Consider the following 18,709-nt stretch of genomic DNA (forward strand, 5'->3'; position numbering starts at 1 on the left):
TCAAGACTACTATAGCTATTGTGGTTTCTGGAGAGCGTTTGTTAGGTAGTTGGCTAAACAATTTGGTGACAGTGTATCTATTATACTAGCAGGACTTGGCTGCAGTCCTCGCCTTACAGATGTGCTTGGCAGCTCTGTTTTTTCCATTAGTATTTGAGCCACTTAAAGAAAAAGTGTCTTGTGCTGCGTTAGGAGCATTATATAGGCTCATAGTAGATATGAAAAATTGAAATGATATTGTAAGTCTCTTTTACATTTAAGTTATCCTGATGTTGTTGATTTTCATTACAAAAGGAGAAGTATACCTAAATCTGTAATTAATTAAAAAGTATTAAATTCATCATAGTGCCATTTAAAAAAAAAAAAAAAAATCAAATTTGCAGAGCTTCCTATGTCAGTTAGTTTGTTTTTAAACATCAAGCCACTTTCTCTTGGTCTGTGGGTATTTGTATTTTAGATGTGTCCGCCCTGTGTTACAGAGTAGTTTTGAGTTATCCTAACTAATTTCACATGAAGTTATGTATGAAGTTTCAGGTATTCTAAGTACGTGAAACAAGGTATCTACACAAGTGTTTAACTCAGCAAAGACTATAATTTTACGCTGCTGAGAACTATGGTATAGTAGTCTCCATAGCGCCACCATTGCTCCTATAACTTGGCCTTTAACTGGTATTAAAGCTACTTCGTTTAAAGGTGACCCATATGTATCTAGCCCATACTGCCAGTCAGCTGTAGGTATATGCTTCCTATCTGCCAGCTACACAGCTTTGTATGGTGCAAACTTCTGCTAACTGAATTCGCTACCATTTTTCCTCTTCTGTTTGTCTTTTCTGCACTCAGACTGCAGAGCTGTGAAATGAGAGATGCTCACTGCATCTCCCTGTTAAGGCAGGGACATTGGGACCTCACTGTATCCTTTAACCAGATTCAGTTTTTGAGATTGTTCCTTATGACGTCTTCAGCTTACTTTAGGTTTACTACTTCTATTTCCACCCCCTTGTCTTGCTTTGCATTTCTTTGGTTCCTTTTGACTAAATAAGGTGCTCAAAGACTCTTAATCACAATATGCTGGTACCAAACACAAATCCAAGCTTGTGTGTTTTGCCCTATATTGGAAGTGCATGAGCAGTTCCTTGGCCTGTGTGAAAGTATATTTACTACAGTTCCTTACTTCTGAAATTCCTTCAAATGGCTAGAAAGAAAACTCTTCTTAAATTGCTTTCATTTTAATTTTAAATTCAGTCCTTGTTATTAATATTTTTTTGCACTCATGGAGAAAACCCAAAGAGGCCAGGTCCTTGTTTTTGTGTATGTTGATCCTCATATATCCCCAAATACATACCAATAAGAAAACTAAAATACTTGCCAAATGTACCCACCTCTCCCAAGAGGAAAAGGGGTGGGAGGGGAGTGGGGAAGGAGGAATCTGGGAGTCTATTAGGTAGGGAAAGATCTGTAATCATGTGGTCTATTGTAAGTTTAATATCTCTAGGAATAGGAATAGCATTAAATCATCTGAGTAACTGAACAAACACTATAACAGGAGTGAGATGGACACCAAGAAATGAGATGGTTGCCAGTAACATAATAAGCAAATACGGTATTGTAACAAGCAAAAATGCACAAGATTATCTGCTTTTGTTGTTCTTAAAGTATGCATATGAATATAGAATAGGGCTCTAACTGTTCTTAAACAACGGCAAAAGTTTGCTCTCATATTACAGCATTTTGCCGAAAAGGTTTCCATGTCAAATTATTGCAAATGCTTTTTAATCCTGAGGACAGATACATCCAAGTAGTTAAAAGATATTGGCTCAATTATGCTTTTTTTCAGAATGATCAAGAGTCAGCCTCAGGAGTATGGTTTTATTCCTCGAACATGGATCTTCCCTGCAGAATACACACAGTTTCAGAACTATGTAAAAGAATTGAAAAAGAAGCGTAGACAGAAAACTTTCATAGTCAAACCAGCTAACGGTGCCATGGGACATGGGTAAGTTTCGTGTTAACTTTGATATTCTTACCTATTAAAGGTGAAATTCAGTGCTATTTACAACATTACAGAAGCTGTGTATTAATAAGAAGTTTGTGGTTCATGTTTTATGATCAGTATAAGAAAGTTCATATATTAGACAAGGGCTGTTTTGCTTTTAGATATTTAAATTTTAGCTTGTATTGCTTTTAATATCAATTTGGGTTTTACGGTATAGTAAAGCTTTTAGTTACTAAAAATATTGCCTTGACATTGGACATTTTTAAGATTCAGCTGGAGAGGGTGCTGGACCATCTTGTCTAGACTGTGCTTTGGCCGAGAAAGGTTGGACCAGATGGTCCTTGTGCTCCTTTCCAACCTCGTATTCTATGTTTCTATGATAACTGTAAAAGTAAAGTCCCCAAACTTTTCAGTTTCCTTATTTTTTAGTCCTCTTGGTAAGGGCAAATATAAGCTGAGGGGAAAGGTAGCAGAATAATTCAGAGAAATACCTGGAAAGTACTTGAGTGTATTCAGCACCAGAACACTGAAATGAATTATAAATAATAGATGGTAAGATTAAGGCAAAAACACTATGGCAGTTCAGGGTTTAATAATGATACAATGAAAAATGTTAGCTATTACAGTTATTTAAAAGTCTATGTAGTAAGGGACTGCCAATGTATAGTCTGTATATAAACCATTTTTTATTCTGATGTGGGGAAACTGGAATACAGAACTACTGAGCTTAATCTATGCCATCCTTAGTTGTAACAATCAGTGTCCTGCTCTGCAAACATCATCATGAAGTCAGGTTAGCACTGAAAGTTCTTTGCAACTTTTGCCTCAGGCAGAAGTTGTGACAAAGAAAGAGTGGAAGCCTATTTTTAGAGCTGCATGGGTAAGAATAATCACAGAAACTGGAGACTTGTCGTTCTGCCAAACAATTTCCAAGTGTAGAGGGAACCCATTATTACAAACTGTTGAATCAAAGGAAGTAGAAAGTTATTTTGAAACAGCTCATTGCCTTTTTTCATCTAGTGAAGCACCATAAAGGACAGGAAACCAAGAGCCATGTTAAGCGAATGGCACTTTTTCTCCACCCTACAAATCATATGTGTAAGTCTCTTTCTCCAGATAGACTTTAGCCTGACTACCTGGCTGGGTGATCATGAAAATCTATTCTGAAGAATAATATCGAAGTTCCATGTTTTTGACATAACTTTTGTTTTTACCAGGATCTCTTTAATAAGAAATGGAGAAAAGTTACAAGCTCAGGATCACTTGATTGTTCAGGAATATCTTGACAAACCATTTCTTATGGAAGGCTACAAGTTTGATTTACGTGTGTATATTCTTGTGACCTCCTGTGATCCATTGAAAGTATTTTTATATCATGATGGACTGGTGAGAATGGGCACAGAAAAGTATCATCCCCCCAGTGACTCAAATTTGGTAAGTTGGAGTTCATTCCAATTTATTGCTTATGTATGTAGACTTTTACCTTTGTAGCATCTGGAGGAGATAAAAGAAAATAAGTTGTGACATGAGATGTAATTTGGTGCTCATCTGGCTGAACTTTTGCATTGTCATTGAAGAGAGAAAATTATAGATATTTAACTCATGCTTTTCTATAAAAATCACAAGTGTAGCCATATTATTGCATCTATATGAAAATTGTATATGACTTTGCATGTGTGGATGCTAAAAAGTTTAAATATTTCTTATAAGAAAGCAAAACAGATCAATTATAGACATTCAATCCAGAGAAGATGAAGTAGACAAAATCATTTCAAGAACAGTTACAGTGCTTTTATATATTTATCCGAGACACAAGGTGGGGTGGTGGGGAGAATAAGGTTTATCTTCTGCTGAGGATCCTACAATGTTTCAGCTGTTTCAGCAGAAAACAGAGCGACACAAAAGGCCAGTGCATGGCAGTGGACACTGCACTTCCTGAACGCGAGGGGATCTGCTGCTGGGGCTGTGTCAGGTCCCTGCTTCAGCAGGGAAAGGCAAATGTTCTTCACAACTTCAGGATCATACAGTAGGGCTGCCTGTAAACTTGGAGAGAACCAAGAAATAGTCAGGGACGGGCTAAAGTTTTTGGACACTTTAAGCCTCCTGTTCACTGTATTGTACCTTCACCTGTTGAGAGCTGTCAGCCTTCTCCTCTGGCACAGACCAAAATGCAGATGTCTGTAAGACAAAAGTATTAATAGATTTGAAGCACTGGGAGGCACCAGTAGGTTTGAGATTCTTAGACCTCACTCTGTACTCCATTGCTACTGTATCTTTCCTTTTCTGTACCATGTACTTTTAGAGTGGTTTCCATGTAATTACGTGACAACAGATGAGGAACCTTTTTTCCTACTTGTCACTTAAAATTGTGACTGGCTCCTTGGAAGAATGCAGGAGCCCAGTACAAATGGCATTTCTGGAAGAGTTCCAAAATCATATTTTGAATAGTTTGCTTTTAATATTTTTTAAATTGTTGCTAATCTCAGCGTTAGCAGTGCCGAAATATGCTCTGAGTGGATAAACAGAACAGGCAGTTGTTTCTGTGTTCTCACGACTGTTCATGTTGTAGTTTGTAGTTTGTGAATTAACCTGACTTATCACTAATGTCATTGTTCTTTGGATGAAATTGTTGCTATAACTTCAGACTAAAGTTGAGTTCAGATGTTTAATGAATGTTCTAAAAACAATTTCATTTTTTTTTCTAGTCTGAAAAATAATTGCCTTTGTCTGAAATAATTTGAATTTCATGGAAAGATGACATTTATAATGACTCAAAACCAATAGGCTTCAGAATGATTCTTAAAGCAGTAATTAGAAGCCATGGGAGCAATTAATTAGTTGTAGTGCTAATACAATATATTGTTAACTAACCTGCAATTAAGTTGACTTGATTTTGTTAATTTCATTAAGGTTTTTCAAACATAAGTAAGAGCAATGACATAAATGACAGCAGAAATCTTGGGTTGTATTTTCTGTCATATCAAAAGGGAACTGGAACAGAAGGCTTATGGTCAGCTTAGAATAACAACTAAAGTAAGGAATCAAATATGACAGACAACTGTCACTGTGATGATGACAGTTGTCATGGTAGTGTAGGTAGAAAGCTTAATGGATACCTCTACTGGGAGATAATGGAAACATATAAATCATGATTTAGAAATTGTGCTTGGAAAGGTTACATCTATCTATCTATCTATCTATCTATCTATCTATCTATCTATCTATCTATCTCTCTATCTCTCTATTTTTTTTTTTTAATGCAACCGATAACACAAATGTATTGCTGGTGACATTTTGCTCCATAAAGGAACTATAGCATTCCCTCATTGATGTAAAGTATATATTGATATTTACCTCCCTCTAATGTATGGCTACCAGCCAGTCAAAAATGAGCAATTTTGGCAGGTATCAACAAGACAGATGAGTTTATATGTGAAAGATATTTTAAAGTATCGCTATAATGAGAAATTTTCTCATAAATAAACTACAGTGAAAACTGAAATGTGGGATTGTCTATGAAACAGATGCCAGAGTGTTTTTTAATGCTTTTTAAAAGTAGCACTTTGAAATACCATCTTTATTGTTTGCTTCTTGTGGAATGTAATAATTCTGTAAGTTATGATAACTGTTCTTCACTTTTTTAGGTAGTTGTTTACATATAGACCTCTAAAAATGGCAAACACATTATATTGCCCAAAGAGATGTTGACTGGTAGGTTGGTTGAAATATGAGCAGAAGTTTTGTTATAAGGTGGCTGAAACATTCAGTAGGTGAAATCTCCAAGAACTGGAAACACTAAATCTACACATAGTGTTATTTGCAAATATCAAATATCAAGTCTTTCACTGTATCATTATTGAATTAACTTTTTTTTTTTCTTTTGATTATTTTGAATTGACTATTCTAGAGTTCTATCTAAGGGGCTTTTTTTTAATGTCTTTTCTCCCTTTTTTAGAGTCAATTGTATATGCATCTGACTAACTACTCTGTCAATAAACATAATGAACGCTTTGAACGGGATGAAACAGAAGACAAAGGAAGCAAACGCTCCATAAAATGGTTTACTGAATTTCTAGAAACAAATAATCTGGATGTCTCCAAATTCTGGAGTGATATTTCAGTAAGATAAAATTAATACACTTTATTTTGTGTATGTATATTCTTAGAAAATTAATGGCTTCTGCCATCTGCTTTACTGGAATCCTGAATGATTTTCTAAACTTTATTAATCCAAATTGCCAGCAATGCATGGAACAAAGGACATTACTATAAATGATGATTATATTTTTAAAAGGCTAAATTTAGAGTTTGATTAGAAATTAAAAGTTAAACTTTTTCTGAGACACAAAAGCCCTTTTAAACAATTATTCACATAAAGAATATGATACAAAGGAGCCATACCATTTAAATTCTTGGAGTCTTTTCTGGAGTATGAAGTTAATTTTATGTGTGAATATTTACAAAATTGTAGTCAGCAGTGCATATGTCTGTGAAGTGGAACATGTGTCATTGAAGTCAGTGGTTACGTTACAGGCGTCTTTAGGTGAGGAACAGGCCTAAGATTGTTAGAGCTTGGGCATCATCTGTACGTGTGGTTCTGAGAATGTTTATTGAAAATTGTATTGCAAAATGAAATGGGTGAAGATTGGCTATGCTATACTTTGTTCCAAATATACATTTAGCATTTAAGTTATTACGTATCTGAAAGTACATATGAACTATGGGTAGTGTAACAATGTACTCTAGAGCTGTATAAAATGTCTGTTACTCCACACAAACAGTTTATTTATTATAGACCATATATTTAATATTTTTTGAGTAGTATCTTTAATAATGACGTTCCAAAGATTAAAAGTATAAAACATGTTAGTTCAATATATACTGGTGTCTTCTCTCCTGAAGAATTTTTCTGAAAAAAATCCCTACAGGAGTTAGTAGTGAAGACTCTCATTGTTGCCGAGCCACATGTTCTTCATGCTTATCGCATGTGCAGGCCAGGGCAAGCACCGGGAAGTGACAGTGTCTGCTTTGAAGTCCTGGGATTTGATATTCTGCTGGACAGAAAACTAAAACCATGGCTCCTAGAGGTAAACATCCTTAAACTAATGTAGTTTTTTAAGAGTAAAGTGAAGTAAGCCCCAGCTGAATCAATATCTACATAAGAAAATTTCCAAAGAAAATCTGCCTGTTGCAGGAGGTGCTGTTGTTGAGTGCATAGATAATGCCTTTTCTGCAGCATCCATATGAGAACACTGCCTTGCAGTGATTTTTGGAGACTGAGGTAAAGGTAATTGTCTTCTTGAAGGAATGTTGCATTTCAGATTTTTTTTTTTAAGTTTTACTAAGGAGTATGATGTCAATCTAGTTGTTATTGTACCCAAAGGACCTTGTTTATAGTGATTGGGTGCTATATAAATTTCCTTTATGAGTATGGCTCTGTATATGGCTTTGGCAAATTTTATGAATGCATGGTCTTAATTTTCTTTTTTTTTTTTGGGATATGTGTTCTTTTCCTCTCCTGTGGCTTTTAAAAGCACCCACAAAAACAGAGGAATCTAACTCAGTATACATGAAATGCTGTGAAACAGTTGGCTTGAGTGGACTGGAAGAAACGTTTTTCCTCTGACTTGTTACTGGTACAGTTAATCTTAAGTGATGCTTCAACACATTTTCAACCGGGAATGTTTGAGGTTTGTCTATTGTGTCTCTTTAATTACACTACTAATAACATACACATGGAGTTCACTTGTCATTTTTCAGTTTGTCTTTTATCATTTTGTTAACTAGTTGGGAGGCTGTACCGCTGGAGGAAAAAAGCAACATGTATTGTCTGACAATAAATCGTGAATATGATTTGGCTGCCAATGAGCAAAAATGTACACAATTAATTTACTGAATTATAACCTTGTTCTCAGGCCATTAATACTGTCAAGAGTTGTTTTGTCATGCTTATTTCTCTCAGGAATTCAGTATAATTTTCATTAGAAAAATATAAATTCCTTCACTGTTGCCATGCAGATATAGGCATATTTGTTGGCTTTGATGTGCTAGCCAAAAGCAGCACATGGCATGAACTTAGTTGGTACTACATTGACATTTTATCTTTTTGTCAAGTAAAGCCTGCTGTCCCTTTGATTTAGTTCTATACTTCCAGATTATCATCTATAGAATGCCTGTATCTTGCATGTAAGTGTATATCGTTAAGCACAGACTGATGTTGGTGTATGTATGCATTCCATCCAGCCATATAGGAAATGGTGCCAGACCTCTTCTATGAGAGATGGTGAATCAGCCATTCTGGAGGACACCCCTCTATCTCCATGGATGTTTACATGCAGTATGGAGATTTTAGGGGGGTTGATTCACCGTTTATGATAAGGGTCTCATAGGAGTGTGAGACTATCCCACATGCCCTGTCTGTGAGGGAGAGATCTCATAAAGTAATTAATGCTGGTCCGGTATTTTGGGTTGCTGGAGAATAATCCAGGATTTATGGTTGTGCACCTGGTTATTTTTTTAAATACAGAAGGCTAGTTATTTCCTTTTCTGCTTTTGGTGGTATAGGTATCCTTCAGTGTATTTTGCCAGACGCTGAACTAAACTAACAGAAATTTCAAACTTTGAAACTTAGTAATTCAGTTTCTGTACTCATCCACTAATTTTTACTGTGCTTCTTCATGTTTCTTTGCAGCACTCTCAGAACAAATACACAGTATGGATATATGTGCACACTCTATGCATACTATACGTAGTGTATTCAAGATCAAATATACAGTGTACATTATACATAATGTGTGTGTGTGTGTATATATTTTTTTTCTTTTTTTTTTTTTTCTTTCTTTTCTTCCTTAACACAGTTCTGGCTTCTTCCTCAGATTTCCACTCTTAACTTTTCCCACCATTTCACTCTTGGCAAACCCCACTCATGGTGGTGAATCATTCTAACAGTGGTAACAAGTACTAATCACAAGGCCCTGAATGTTCCCAGTGATGTGGGAAAATTGCCAAAATTGGATTGGGATGGTAAATCTAGTTTCATGTTCCCACAGCTCACGTAGCTTTTCTGTTATAAAGATAGCTTTAATAAACTATTATAAGAAATAAATTGTGCACCATTACAATGACTCTGGTTTCCTGAGATGACTTTTGTTTATGTTGCCTTGATGTGGTTTCGTTCTCCTGGTCCTTAACTTCCGGAACATTCTACCTAAGTGAGGGCTGTGGGAAATACGTGATTGCCATCTTGTGGCATCTCATGTTTCTGGCAAGGATCTGTGCAGTCCCAGCAGCCTCCATCCTTTCTGAGCAGCAACAACTACCTACATCTCCCTTCTGTTCCCAGAAAATCCAGTTTTACTCTTTTGGACCGATATTTCCAAACTATGTTATTTTATGTACATAGGAAAATCATACAGTTGAAGTTCTAGGATGGACTCCATCTTATTCAACCTCATTATATCCAGTTGGGATCACAAAGCTGTGATCTGTGAGAAAAAAATGTCATTTTCATAACTGCTGTGGGTGTAGGGTACCCAACTTCGCTTGTGATTTACATGGGTGAGAGAAGCTCACCTTATACACAGATCCACAAATTAGTTACTTAGTGTAACTGAACTAGGAAAATCTATTCAAAACTTAAAGGACTTTGGAGATCTTATGCCAAAGTATCCAGTTACTGCTAATTCCTATTAATAAAGTAGTTAAGGCTCACATACACAATCTTTCTGGTATTTACTTTCTTTTGTGGTATGTTTACCTTGCCTGTGCCCCTGGAGATCCAAAGGCCAACAAGGGGCAGCAGAAGTCTATGTACTTCTCCAAAAAAAGGTGGGGAGGTGGTTATAGCAAGTTGTCAGTGTCTTGTATTCTTCATCAGGAAGAACACACTGTTGATGGTGAAGGCTTCTTTGTCTTTGCTCTTAGCTTCACTTAGGGTTGGTTTCATTCATTTGCTGCCACCATACACTTATCAGCTGTTCATTCACTGGCCTGAAATTTTGCTTTGTCTCCAAGTTTTGCCATAAGTGGTTTGTTTTACATTTCTTGGATTCTGCTCTGTGTTCTCTTGGTTATCCCTAAACCCAGTGTCATCTGGTTCACAAGGTTGCATTCCTGTAGTGAGCACAACTTGGCCACTGTGATCAGTGTGGATCTCAGAGTCTCTGGATTATCAGGACCTTCTCTATGATCATTGCTTGTACTTTTGGGGCCCCTCATACAATCCTGTTTTTGCCAACAATCTTCAACATGTGCCTTCCTGATCAAATTACTGATGTTATATTAATACAACCAAGTCATGTATATGTCCTGGTTCTCAGGTCATTGAACTCTAAATAACTGTCTCTCAGCAGACAGATAGATGTATAATGCTTTGATAACCAGTTACTATGAGTACCTATTGTGACAGTACCACTGGTATGTTCTTTTTGCTCTCAAGGAGTAGCAATGAATCCACTAAGCACACATGGCTTTAACTGGCTCCATATTTGACCTCAGTAGCAACTTCTACTCTTCACAATTTTTCAGTGAATAAAGAGTGAAAATGACTACAGTTTGATTTAACATATACGGGGTTACTGTGGGCACTTGTCCAAAGAGCTGTTTTAGCAACTTGCTTCTGTCTGGTGGTCATGCCTCCTGGGTTAGATGGTTCTGGCTGCTGTTTGAATGAACATCTCATTTACCATTCCAAGCAAACCATAATTTTACACTAAATCAGCCGACAGAACTTCCTCACACAGGGACTTTGCAAAGCTTGGTCTGATGCAGGGAAGAGGGAAGTGACACAAAGGCAGGACTGAGAGCGGGGCAGCACGGGTCCTTGCTGGCAGCCTGTGGTTGCACTGGACTAGGTTCAATGTGAAGCTCCACCTGCGTGAGGCAGTTCTGCGGTGCTTCAATGTACCGGCTGCAAGGTCTTGCCCTTCTATCCCCTGTTGAAGACATGCTCTCTGCCCTGTGACGGCATGGTTGCCTGTAGGATTGCTTTCTGAGATGATCAAAGACCAACGAAAAAAATATCTTTTGGTGAGGTTCATCTTCATGTGGATAATTGGGATCAGCTTCCTCCCTTTCTGCGAACCCCTGTGCCAAGACAGTGAAGTAGGCAGAGTGTGACAGCCTGGATTTGTATTAGTTTAAAATGGGATGGAAAAGCAGCCTTCTGCTTAAGCTAAGAAAAAAGGGGGTTAGCACTCTCACAATTTGTGAAGCTTAGAAATGAGTGATTAGAACGAACTTCATGATTGTTTCTAATAAAAGATCTGCTCAATGATAGACACTAACAGCATTTGATATAATAGGATTTTTATGGCTTATTAATTTCTTTTGCTTTTTGAATTCTATTGTTAGCAATGTCAATCACTTTCTTAAAGACTGAAATCCCTTCCAAAACATTCATGCTGTCCTACAGATTGAACAGAGATTAAATCTCTGTTTCCGAAAGGATGTAATATTTTATTCAATTGATTTTAAGTTTATAAAGTCATTCATGTAATCTCTCTTTACATTTGAAAGGTCTTTTCAGTAGATATGTGACAGTGGAAAATTTCTTTTCCTACTCCATACTAACAGGCTGCAGCAGTGGGAGGTGAGAATATCGTCTTTGACTGTTTTGGTAAAGAGGTGAAATGCCAGGCTGAAATTTATCCTGTGTCTTTAGTGTCTGTCCCTTCTGTAACCAGTGCTGCTCATTCACTGTCAAGGTGAGATTCCTGCCACTTATTAGCTCCCATTGCTCATGTATACACTTTTACACCAGCCTGGAAGGTGTTCCTAGAAATGTTGATGCAGCTACTTCATTATGCCCCCTCAAAGCTTTCCAGAAGCTGACATTCTTCTGCAGGGGCTCCACAGCTTGGCAGTGGTTATGGGGTGGTAGGTTGAGACTCCTGGCTGTTCATGTCAGTTATTCAATCTCACTGCTTCCCAGTTGTGTTTCCCTTGTTCCTCTATACTTATGGTAATATTTTTAATCTCTTTTCTTGTATTTAGCTTACAAGATTTGCATTATTGAGACTGTTAATTATTTTATATTTTCACACTATGTGCTGATTTAATAGCTTAGTTCTCTAGGTGTTGCTGTAAAGTGTATCTGAATAGTTCTTTTAAATATACTTTAGAAGACCTTGAATTAGAGCCTGTTTCTGTCCTTATATAGCTGTTACTTTTGAGAGAAGTATTCAAAGTTGTTTTAAGCCTGGGAATTAGGAAAGAGTTTAACTCTTCCTGTGCTGGACTACCACAGCGTGGCACATAGACTGGTATAACACGTTCAGCAGCACTTTGCATGGTAACATTTGCAGCAACCAAGAACAGATTAGACTGGATTTTCCATGCTGGTACTTGAATAGTGTTCATTTTAAGTGTCTGGATAACTTGGTGGCTGAAAGGTACATGTCGTGGCTCCCAATATCTCTGATACTCATGCTCTATTTTTTTTTTTTTAAATACAAATGAAAATTAGCTTCTCAACATGTGTTCTCTTAATCTCTGCTGTATTTGAAATAATGGTTTCTCCAAAGCCCGTTACAATAGATGTGTTCCCAGTGAAGTTGACATTCCTGAGTGTTCTGTATCTTTGGTTTTTTTTCAGGTTAATCGTGCCCCAAGCTTCGGAACTGACCAAAAAATAGACTATGACGTAAAAAAAGGTGTTCTACTAAATGCATTAAAACTTCTCAACATACGGTAAACTTGTCTTCTTTTCTGCAGTCTGGCTCTCCTTCTGTTGCTTTGATTTTATTTTTTTTTAATTTTTTTTTAAATTGATCTGGACTAGGAGAAAAGACCATTATTTCCATCTTAATATTTTTAAAATGTAGCTGTTTCTCTTGGTGTCAGTTTTGCTATTGAAATTAACCCAAATTTAATTTTTCCTCTTGCTCATGTGCTTGCAAAAAATGAGTGGTAACTTTTAAACTTTGTTTATTATTTTTTTTTTAATCATTTTTCAAGCAGGTCTCAAAGTGCACATAGGAGTCCAGTCATGGACAGGTCACCACACAGGAAATTGTCTTTGGCGATACTTTCACATATAGTCAAAAGCCATAACCCTCTACAGGAAAACTTTGTAGTTGGGATATGTTGGAGAAAATCTCCACTTCAGGAAAATAGATACAACCATGTTTGTACATGAAATTACAGTACAGAGTCACTGCAGTGCACCTTAAAGGGTGAAAATATTTTAGAAGTTAATATTTTTAAAAAGTTCCTAATGAGTGTTTCAATTCTAATTTTATATCAGAAAGTGCACGACTGACTGAAAAATACAGGTGATATACTTGAGATGAAAGTGCATCTCATTTCTCCTGCATTGGATTGACATATCTTATTATCGCCTGTGTTTCAGGACAAGTGATAAAAGAAGAAATTTAGCTCAACAGAAGGCTGAGGCTCAAAAAAGACTGTATGGTCAAGGTTCAATGAAAAAACTGTTGCCAGGATCCTCAGACTGGGAGAAGCAGCGCCACACACTGGAAAGGAGAAAAGAAGAACTGGTAGGAAGGAAAGAACGTGCAGTTCCTTGCCAATGGATTATGCTCTTTGTTTTTAATTGCCTTATTTTCTTGATATGTAGAAGGAAAGACTTGCACAAGTACGTAAACAGATTTCCAAAGAGGAGCATGAAAATAGACACATGGGGAACTACAGGTAACTATTTTTGACTGTATTAGTAGGAACTATTCAATTCATTCTTTAGGAATAATGGAAACAAGTACTTATGGTAGACGATAATTTTCTGCCAAAAATGTGTAGGCATTTATAGAAAATGTACACATGTGCACCAAGTAGTGAAGGTTTTTTTAAATACAGCTCAATTTTTTTTATTCCAAATTTTTGCATGCACTTAGGAATTTATATGATATCAATCACTAGTGTTTTTGCAAGATGTTTGCTTGAAAGACATGATTGTTCACATTCAGTGTATCAAGAACCATGACTGTCATAATGGACCTGTGTGTAATTACATATGATGATTCTTATCTCTAAGGGGGTGGCAACATAGGGATGTGAGTGTTCCCCTATAAAAAAGTCAGATCTGAGTATTGCCCTGTAAAAAAGCAAATATGAGTGTTATCAATGAGGCTTGTCAAAGATTCAGAAACTTTATTGGTACTTCCATTATTTTAGATAAAATGGCATTTGTAATACTGTATTCATATTTCTGCACTTTGATTTCAGATCTTAGTAGGCTTAAACATAAGCATCTTCAGAATCCTTGGCAAAATACGTTCAAAAGGAAGTTTTAACTTGTTGGTTACAATAGGCATTGGCCAGAAAACAAGAATTTTGTTTTATGAAGTTTTTATTATTATGTATTGATATTTGCTTCAATGAAAAGTGCAGGCAAGGCCTATGGACATTTGGTACCAGGGAGCATAGTAAGGCTGTGGAGAAATGATGGGTGGGTTTGCCCACTCTTTATAACATTCATCCAGTGCATGAGAGGTCTGGGTTCACATCCTTTATTCTGAACTGGTCAAATTGCCTTTACTGCTGTTCTTCACCTCTGCTTTTTTGAGCACATATTCTATGTTACCAGTAAAGTTCTTGTTTAAACAAATAGATGTTTCTGTGAAAGTTTCATTTTTGATGAATTAACTTTTTGATTACAAAAAGTCTTTCTTTTTAATATAACCGTCTTTAATTACATCCTTTCTTGATGTATGTGGAGCTGAACTAGTACATCAAAAAAACCCTCACAATGGAGCAGTTATTTTCATGCTACTTAGATTATCATGATGCTTTAATACATTTTGGTTTTTCAGTAACTTTGAAGTCTAACTTTTTGACTGATGACATTTTGGGCTGCTCATTTAGCTCTCGACTGAAAAGGAGTCAAATGTTCTCTTTATTTAGCTTTTTGGTTGGTGTAAGTCAATAAAAATGCAAAAGTATTTCTTTTCCTCGTGAAAAAGTGCAAGTATCATTTCATGAAGAACGTGCACATGTGAAAGGGAAAAATGCCTTTGTGTTTTCTTATTGCCTTGTGTTTGCAAAAAGGCTGAAGAATCAGCAGAGCCTGAGAAGTAAAGCAATGTTGGCTAGAGATGCAGAGAAATTTTATCTGAGCATTATGCAGTCTTTTCTCCTTGTGATGTTGTCCCGCAAGCAGGACTAGCTTCTGTTAGGCATTGCCAGAGAATCATGGAAATTCTGGGTGCTGGTGTTGCCGCATGGATTAATATTGCTTTCTGAATAAAAATCCAGAGAAACCTCGATCAACCTCAGCAGGCTTTGATTTAATCTAGGGGTTACATCAGTTCGGCAGCTGGCTTAGTCAGGTGTCTGTCTGGAAGCACAACTGGCCCATTGATGCCAGAAGGAGCCCTGGGTGATCCAGGTAGGAGCTCTGCGTTCAAGCATTTGCGAATTCACGAGGAACTGAAAAGAATGTACATGACTGTGAAATGGCCTTTAGCTGCCGTGTGTTTTTACGTATATTAAAATGAATGTCCTTTCTTTGAAGTATTTTTTCATAGCACTTTTTTATCAGTAGAATCAATGCCAAAGTGTTGACCGCAGCTAGATTAGAGCTCCTACAGGTATTTTATGCAAACTAGAACCATCTTCAGTTTGCTGTAGAACTGCCCTGAGTCTAGTGAAGTCATAATGATCCTTTTTTATTGCAAGAAAATCATCATGACAGATATTTTTTCTAGGAGGAGAAGACTGAAAAGTAAGAAGGAGGAAGTAAAAAGTTCACAAAAGATCCACAAAACCATAATGCCAGTCAATATAGAAATGGTACCTGTGCTTTGCACCATGCAGGCAGAATTAACTTATGGATTACTACTTACAATACACTAGAAATTAGTCTTCCACCTTCATAATTTCTGGCTGTGTTTCAGGCATTAATGACAAATGTATTCAAAGCTCATTGTTGCTCGATGAGTGTGAATACATCACTGAGTCCTGCTTCCCGTATTGTCATAACCTCCCTACCTGTGATTTTGGAGAATAATGGCACAGCTGCTTTAATGGAAAAGCAGAGTGACCCTGTACATCTGTATACCAGAAAATTTATTTTCTTGTAGTATCTGTTTCTTCCTGTTCATTATTTAGCATTCATGTGCAGTCCATATTCAATCTTCAATTTACGTCATGTCCATTAACTCAATGCAATTGTTCAGATTTTCGCTGTTTTGTGTCTTTTTATTGCTAATAAAATTATTTTGTGGCTCTGAATTTTACATGCAATATTTCGTTAATATCGTTGACACCTGCATGCATCATTCATACTCACTGAAATTTCAGGGTGCTGCATAACTAAGTTTTGGTATATCTCTGAAATGGCCTGCATGGTATTTCTTTTGACTGTCTAATTGCCGACTTAAACATGAGTGTGTTCACTGTGTTAAAATTAGATGTAGAGAGCAATGTACAGAGTATATGCTTTGTGATATGATATTATATAAGTATTATAGCTGGGCTGCACGTGCATTATGGAAGAGACTGTGTATTAGCTGAATTACTTTTGTTCCTAGTGTGATAAGTAGCTCAGCTTGTGTCTTAAGTGCAACGTTTTTTCCCCTGTTTTAGGCGAATTTATCCTCCGGATGATAAGACATTACTTGAAAAGTATGAGAGTTTGTTAACTGCCGCTTTCCAGACATTTCTTGCTGGGAGAGCAGCTTCACTTCAGCGGGAAATGAATAACCCTTTAAAAAGAATGAAGGTACTGAAGCCTAAGAAGCACTGGCTTCCTTTTTCCATGGAATTCATGACCTTGTGGATTAATCTCACAATAATAATGTGTGATGGCTCATAAATAGCATTTGACAATGTTTCCATCACTTTATTATTATTCTCTGTGCAGCTTGTGGGCCAGATCCTTGAATCTGGATGAATGGCAGTGAACCCAGGCTGGAGACAGGCTGGATGGCTTTAAGCTACTTTACCATTTCCCTGATGCTCAGCCTTACCCCTGGCCAAACCAGAGGTTGGCAGAAACTGCTTAGGAGCTGGTAATTGTCTCTTCCTTCCTCCAGTGATGTCCCCAGCCTATTAATCCACTTGTACAGACTGGAACAAGAGATACAGTGAAACCAGCTCTGCTAGTTTAAGGCATCCAAAAGCTCTGCCTGATTGCCTACTTACACAGTCAGAGACAGTAGGAAAATGGCTATAAAATAACCAACTAAGGTGATTTCATTTGAAATCTGAGAAATAATTTCCCATCTTTGTAGTTGGCATCATCCAGCAGCTTTACAGGAATCTTTCTTCAACACTTTCTTCAGACTTTTATCTTTAATAAATTTTAGACTTCATTTTAACTTCCACATTCATGTTGATTGCAAGCAGAGATACATGCATCAAGTGAAATACTTTTATGTCATCCTGTGGAGGGATTCATAGTCTTATTTCAGGAATTAAAAATCAAAGTAATTTCAAATTCCTACCACTCAAGCACTCGGTGCTTGAATTTCAGAAGGGTAGCATATGTCCTGCTTTGAATTAATTGTTGTGAAATTCCCCTTTCTAGGAGGAGGACATTTTGGATCTTCTGGAGCAGTGCGAAATAGATGATGAAAAACTAATGGGAAAATGCACGAGGCAGCGAGGACCTAAGGTATTTGACTTTTACATTTCACTCTGTAGAGAAGTAGTCTGGGAATTTAAAGTGGGGATAGTTAGCTGATCCTGCTGGAAGTTTTCTTCCTCAAACTGCCATTAGCCTTTTTTTCTTTTTTTCTAAGTGTCCAACTAAAACCCATTAAAATTTTAACTGGATATGAGATCCTTCTTTTCCTCTCTAAGCTATTTTGAGGAATTGTCATGCATGGCAACAACCGTTGTACAAGAGATTGCTTGATTTCCGTGTGTGAAATTATTTTTATATCCGTAGCCTATCTCGAAAGAACGCTTTCATCTTTAATTGATTAGTGCCACTAAGGAATTTTGAGATCATGGGATAAAAGGCACTATGGAAGCTCAGAGAAGTAATTATGATTATGATGTGTCTGTAGCTTGCTTACTTGCTAAAAGGATTGTACAGTATATCTTGGAGCCTGTTTCATAGCCAAAATCTGTTTTTAAAGTGAATGTATATTATTTTTCACTTAATGCTTTCTGGTCATGTGCATAGTTCATACAAGTCTTTGCCTTAAATACACTGCATATATCTGTAAACCAATAAAGAAAAATAGTTTAGGCTTGGCTAAATTAAGTATGTTTCTTATGTTCCGCAAATATTTTAGGTCAAGTCTTCTTGGAAGAGCCTACATTTATGTTCCTGAGCTCTGATGGATTTGTTTATGGATGCATGTAAATCTTTTTACAGCATTTTATGTTTCTGAGAACATGGTGTACAAATCTGGGCATTTGTGTACAAAATAAATGCTGACAATTGTCCTGAGCTTTCGGGGATACTTTATATATGTGCAAGAATCCTACATCTCACTACAGGCGTGCATACTGGAAGAGGATCTGCATACCCAGCCTGACATTAAGACGGATTTGCAGGAACCTCATTACAAATATGGGAATTTTGTGAGCTAGTGCTTTAACAGTGATGGATTCATTTAAAGAAGGGCAAAAAAATCCAGTCCACCCTAGCAATATACTCAATCCACATTCTTCAGGGATTCTTTTCCTTGGGGTTTTATTTTCAGTTCTTTAACACAGGATCACTTAATTCAAGTCTAACATCTCAGTCACATTTTTGCTTTTGCCAGAAGCCTGTCTTTTCCCAGCAGCCCTCCGAGAGCATCT

At 36.8% G+C, this 18,709-nt stretch overlaps 1 protein-coding gene across 8 annotated transcripts in view; it reads left to right on the forward strand.

Moving 5' to 3' along the window:
- The window catches only part of TTLL7 (tubulin tyrosine ligase like 7), a 65,062-nt gene that overhangs the window by 24,934 nt on the left and 21,419 nt on the right, over positions 1-18,709 (forward strand). For all 8 annotated transcript variants that reach the window (XM_082052768.1, XM_082052767.1, XM_082052774.1 and 5 more), the window contains 9 exons: positions 1,835-1,993; positions 3,211-3,427; positions 5,949-6,113; positions 6,922-7,080; positions 12,588-12,682; positions 13,344-13,491; positions 13,572-13,645; positions 16,538-16,673; positions 17,481-17,567. In XM_082052768.1, coding sequence (XP_081908894.1) covers positions 1,835-1,993; positions 3,211-3,427; positions 5,949-6,113; positions 6,922-7,080; positions 12,588-12,682; positions 13,344-13,491; positions 13,572-13,645; positions 16,538-16,673; positions 17,481-17,567 — 1,240 coding nt within the window. The remainder of the gene's footprint in view (positions 1-1,834; positions 1,994-3,210; positions 3,428-5,948; positions 6,114-6,921; positions 7,081-12,587; positions 12,683-13,343; positions 13,492-13,571; positions 13,646-16,537; positions 16,674-17,480; positions 17,568-18,709) is intronic.

This window comes from Streptopelia decaocto, assembly GCF_964273445.1.
Source record: "Streptopelia decaocto genome assembly, chromosome: 5".
Lineage (NCBI taxonomy): Eukaryota > Metazoa > Chordata > Aves > Columbiformes > Columbidae > Streptopelia > Streptopelia decaocto.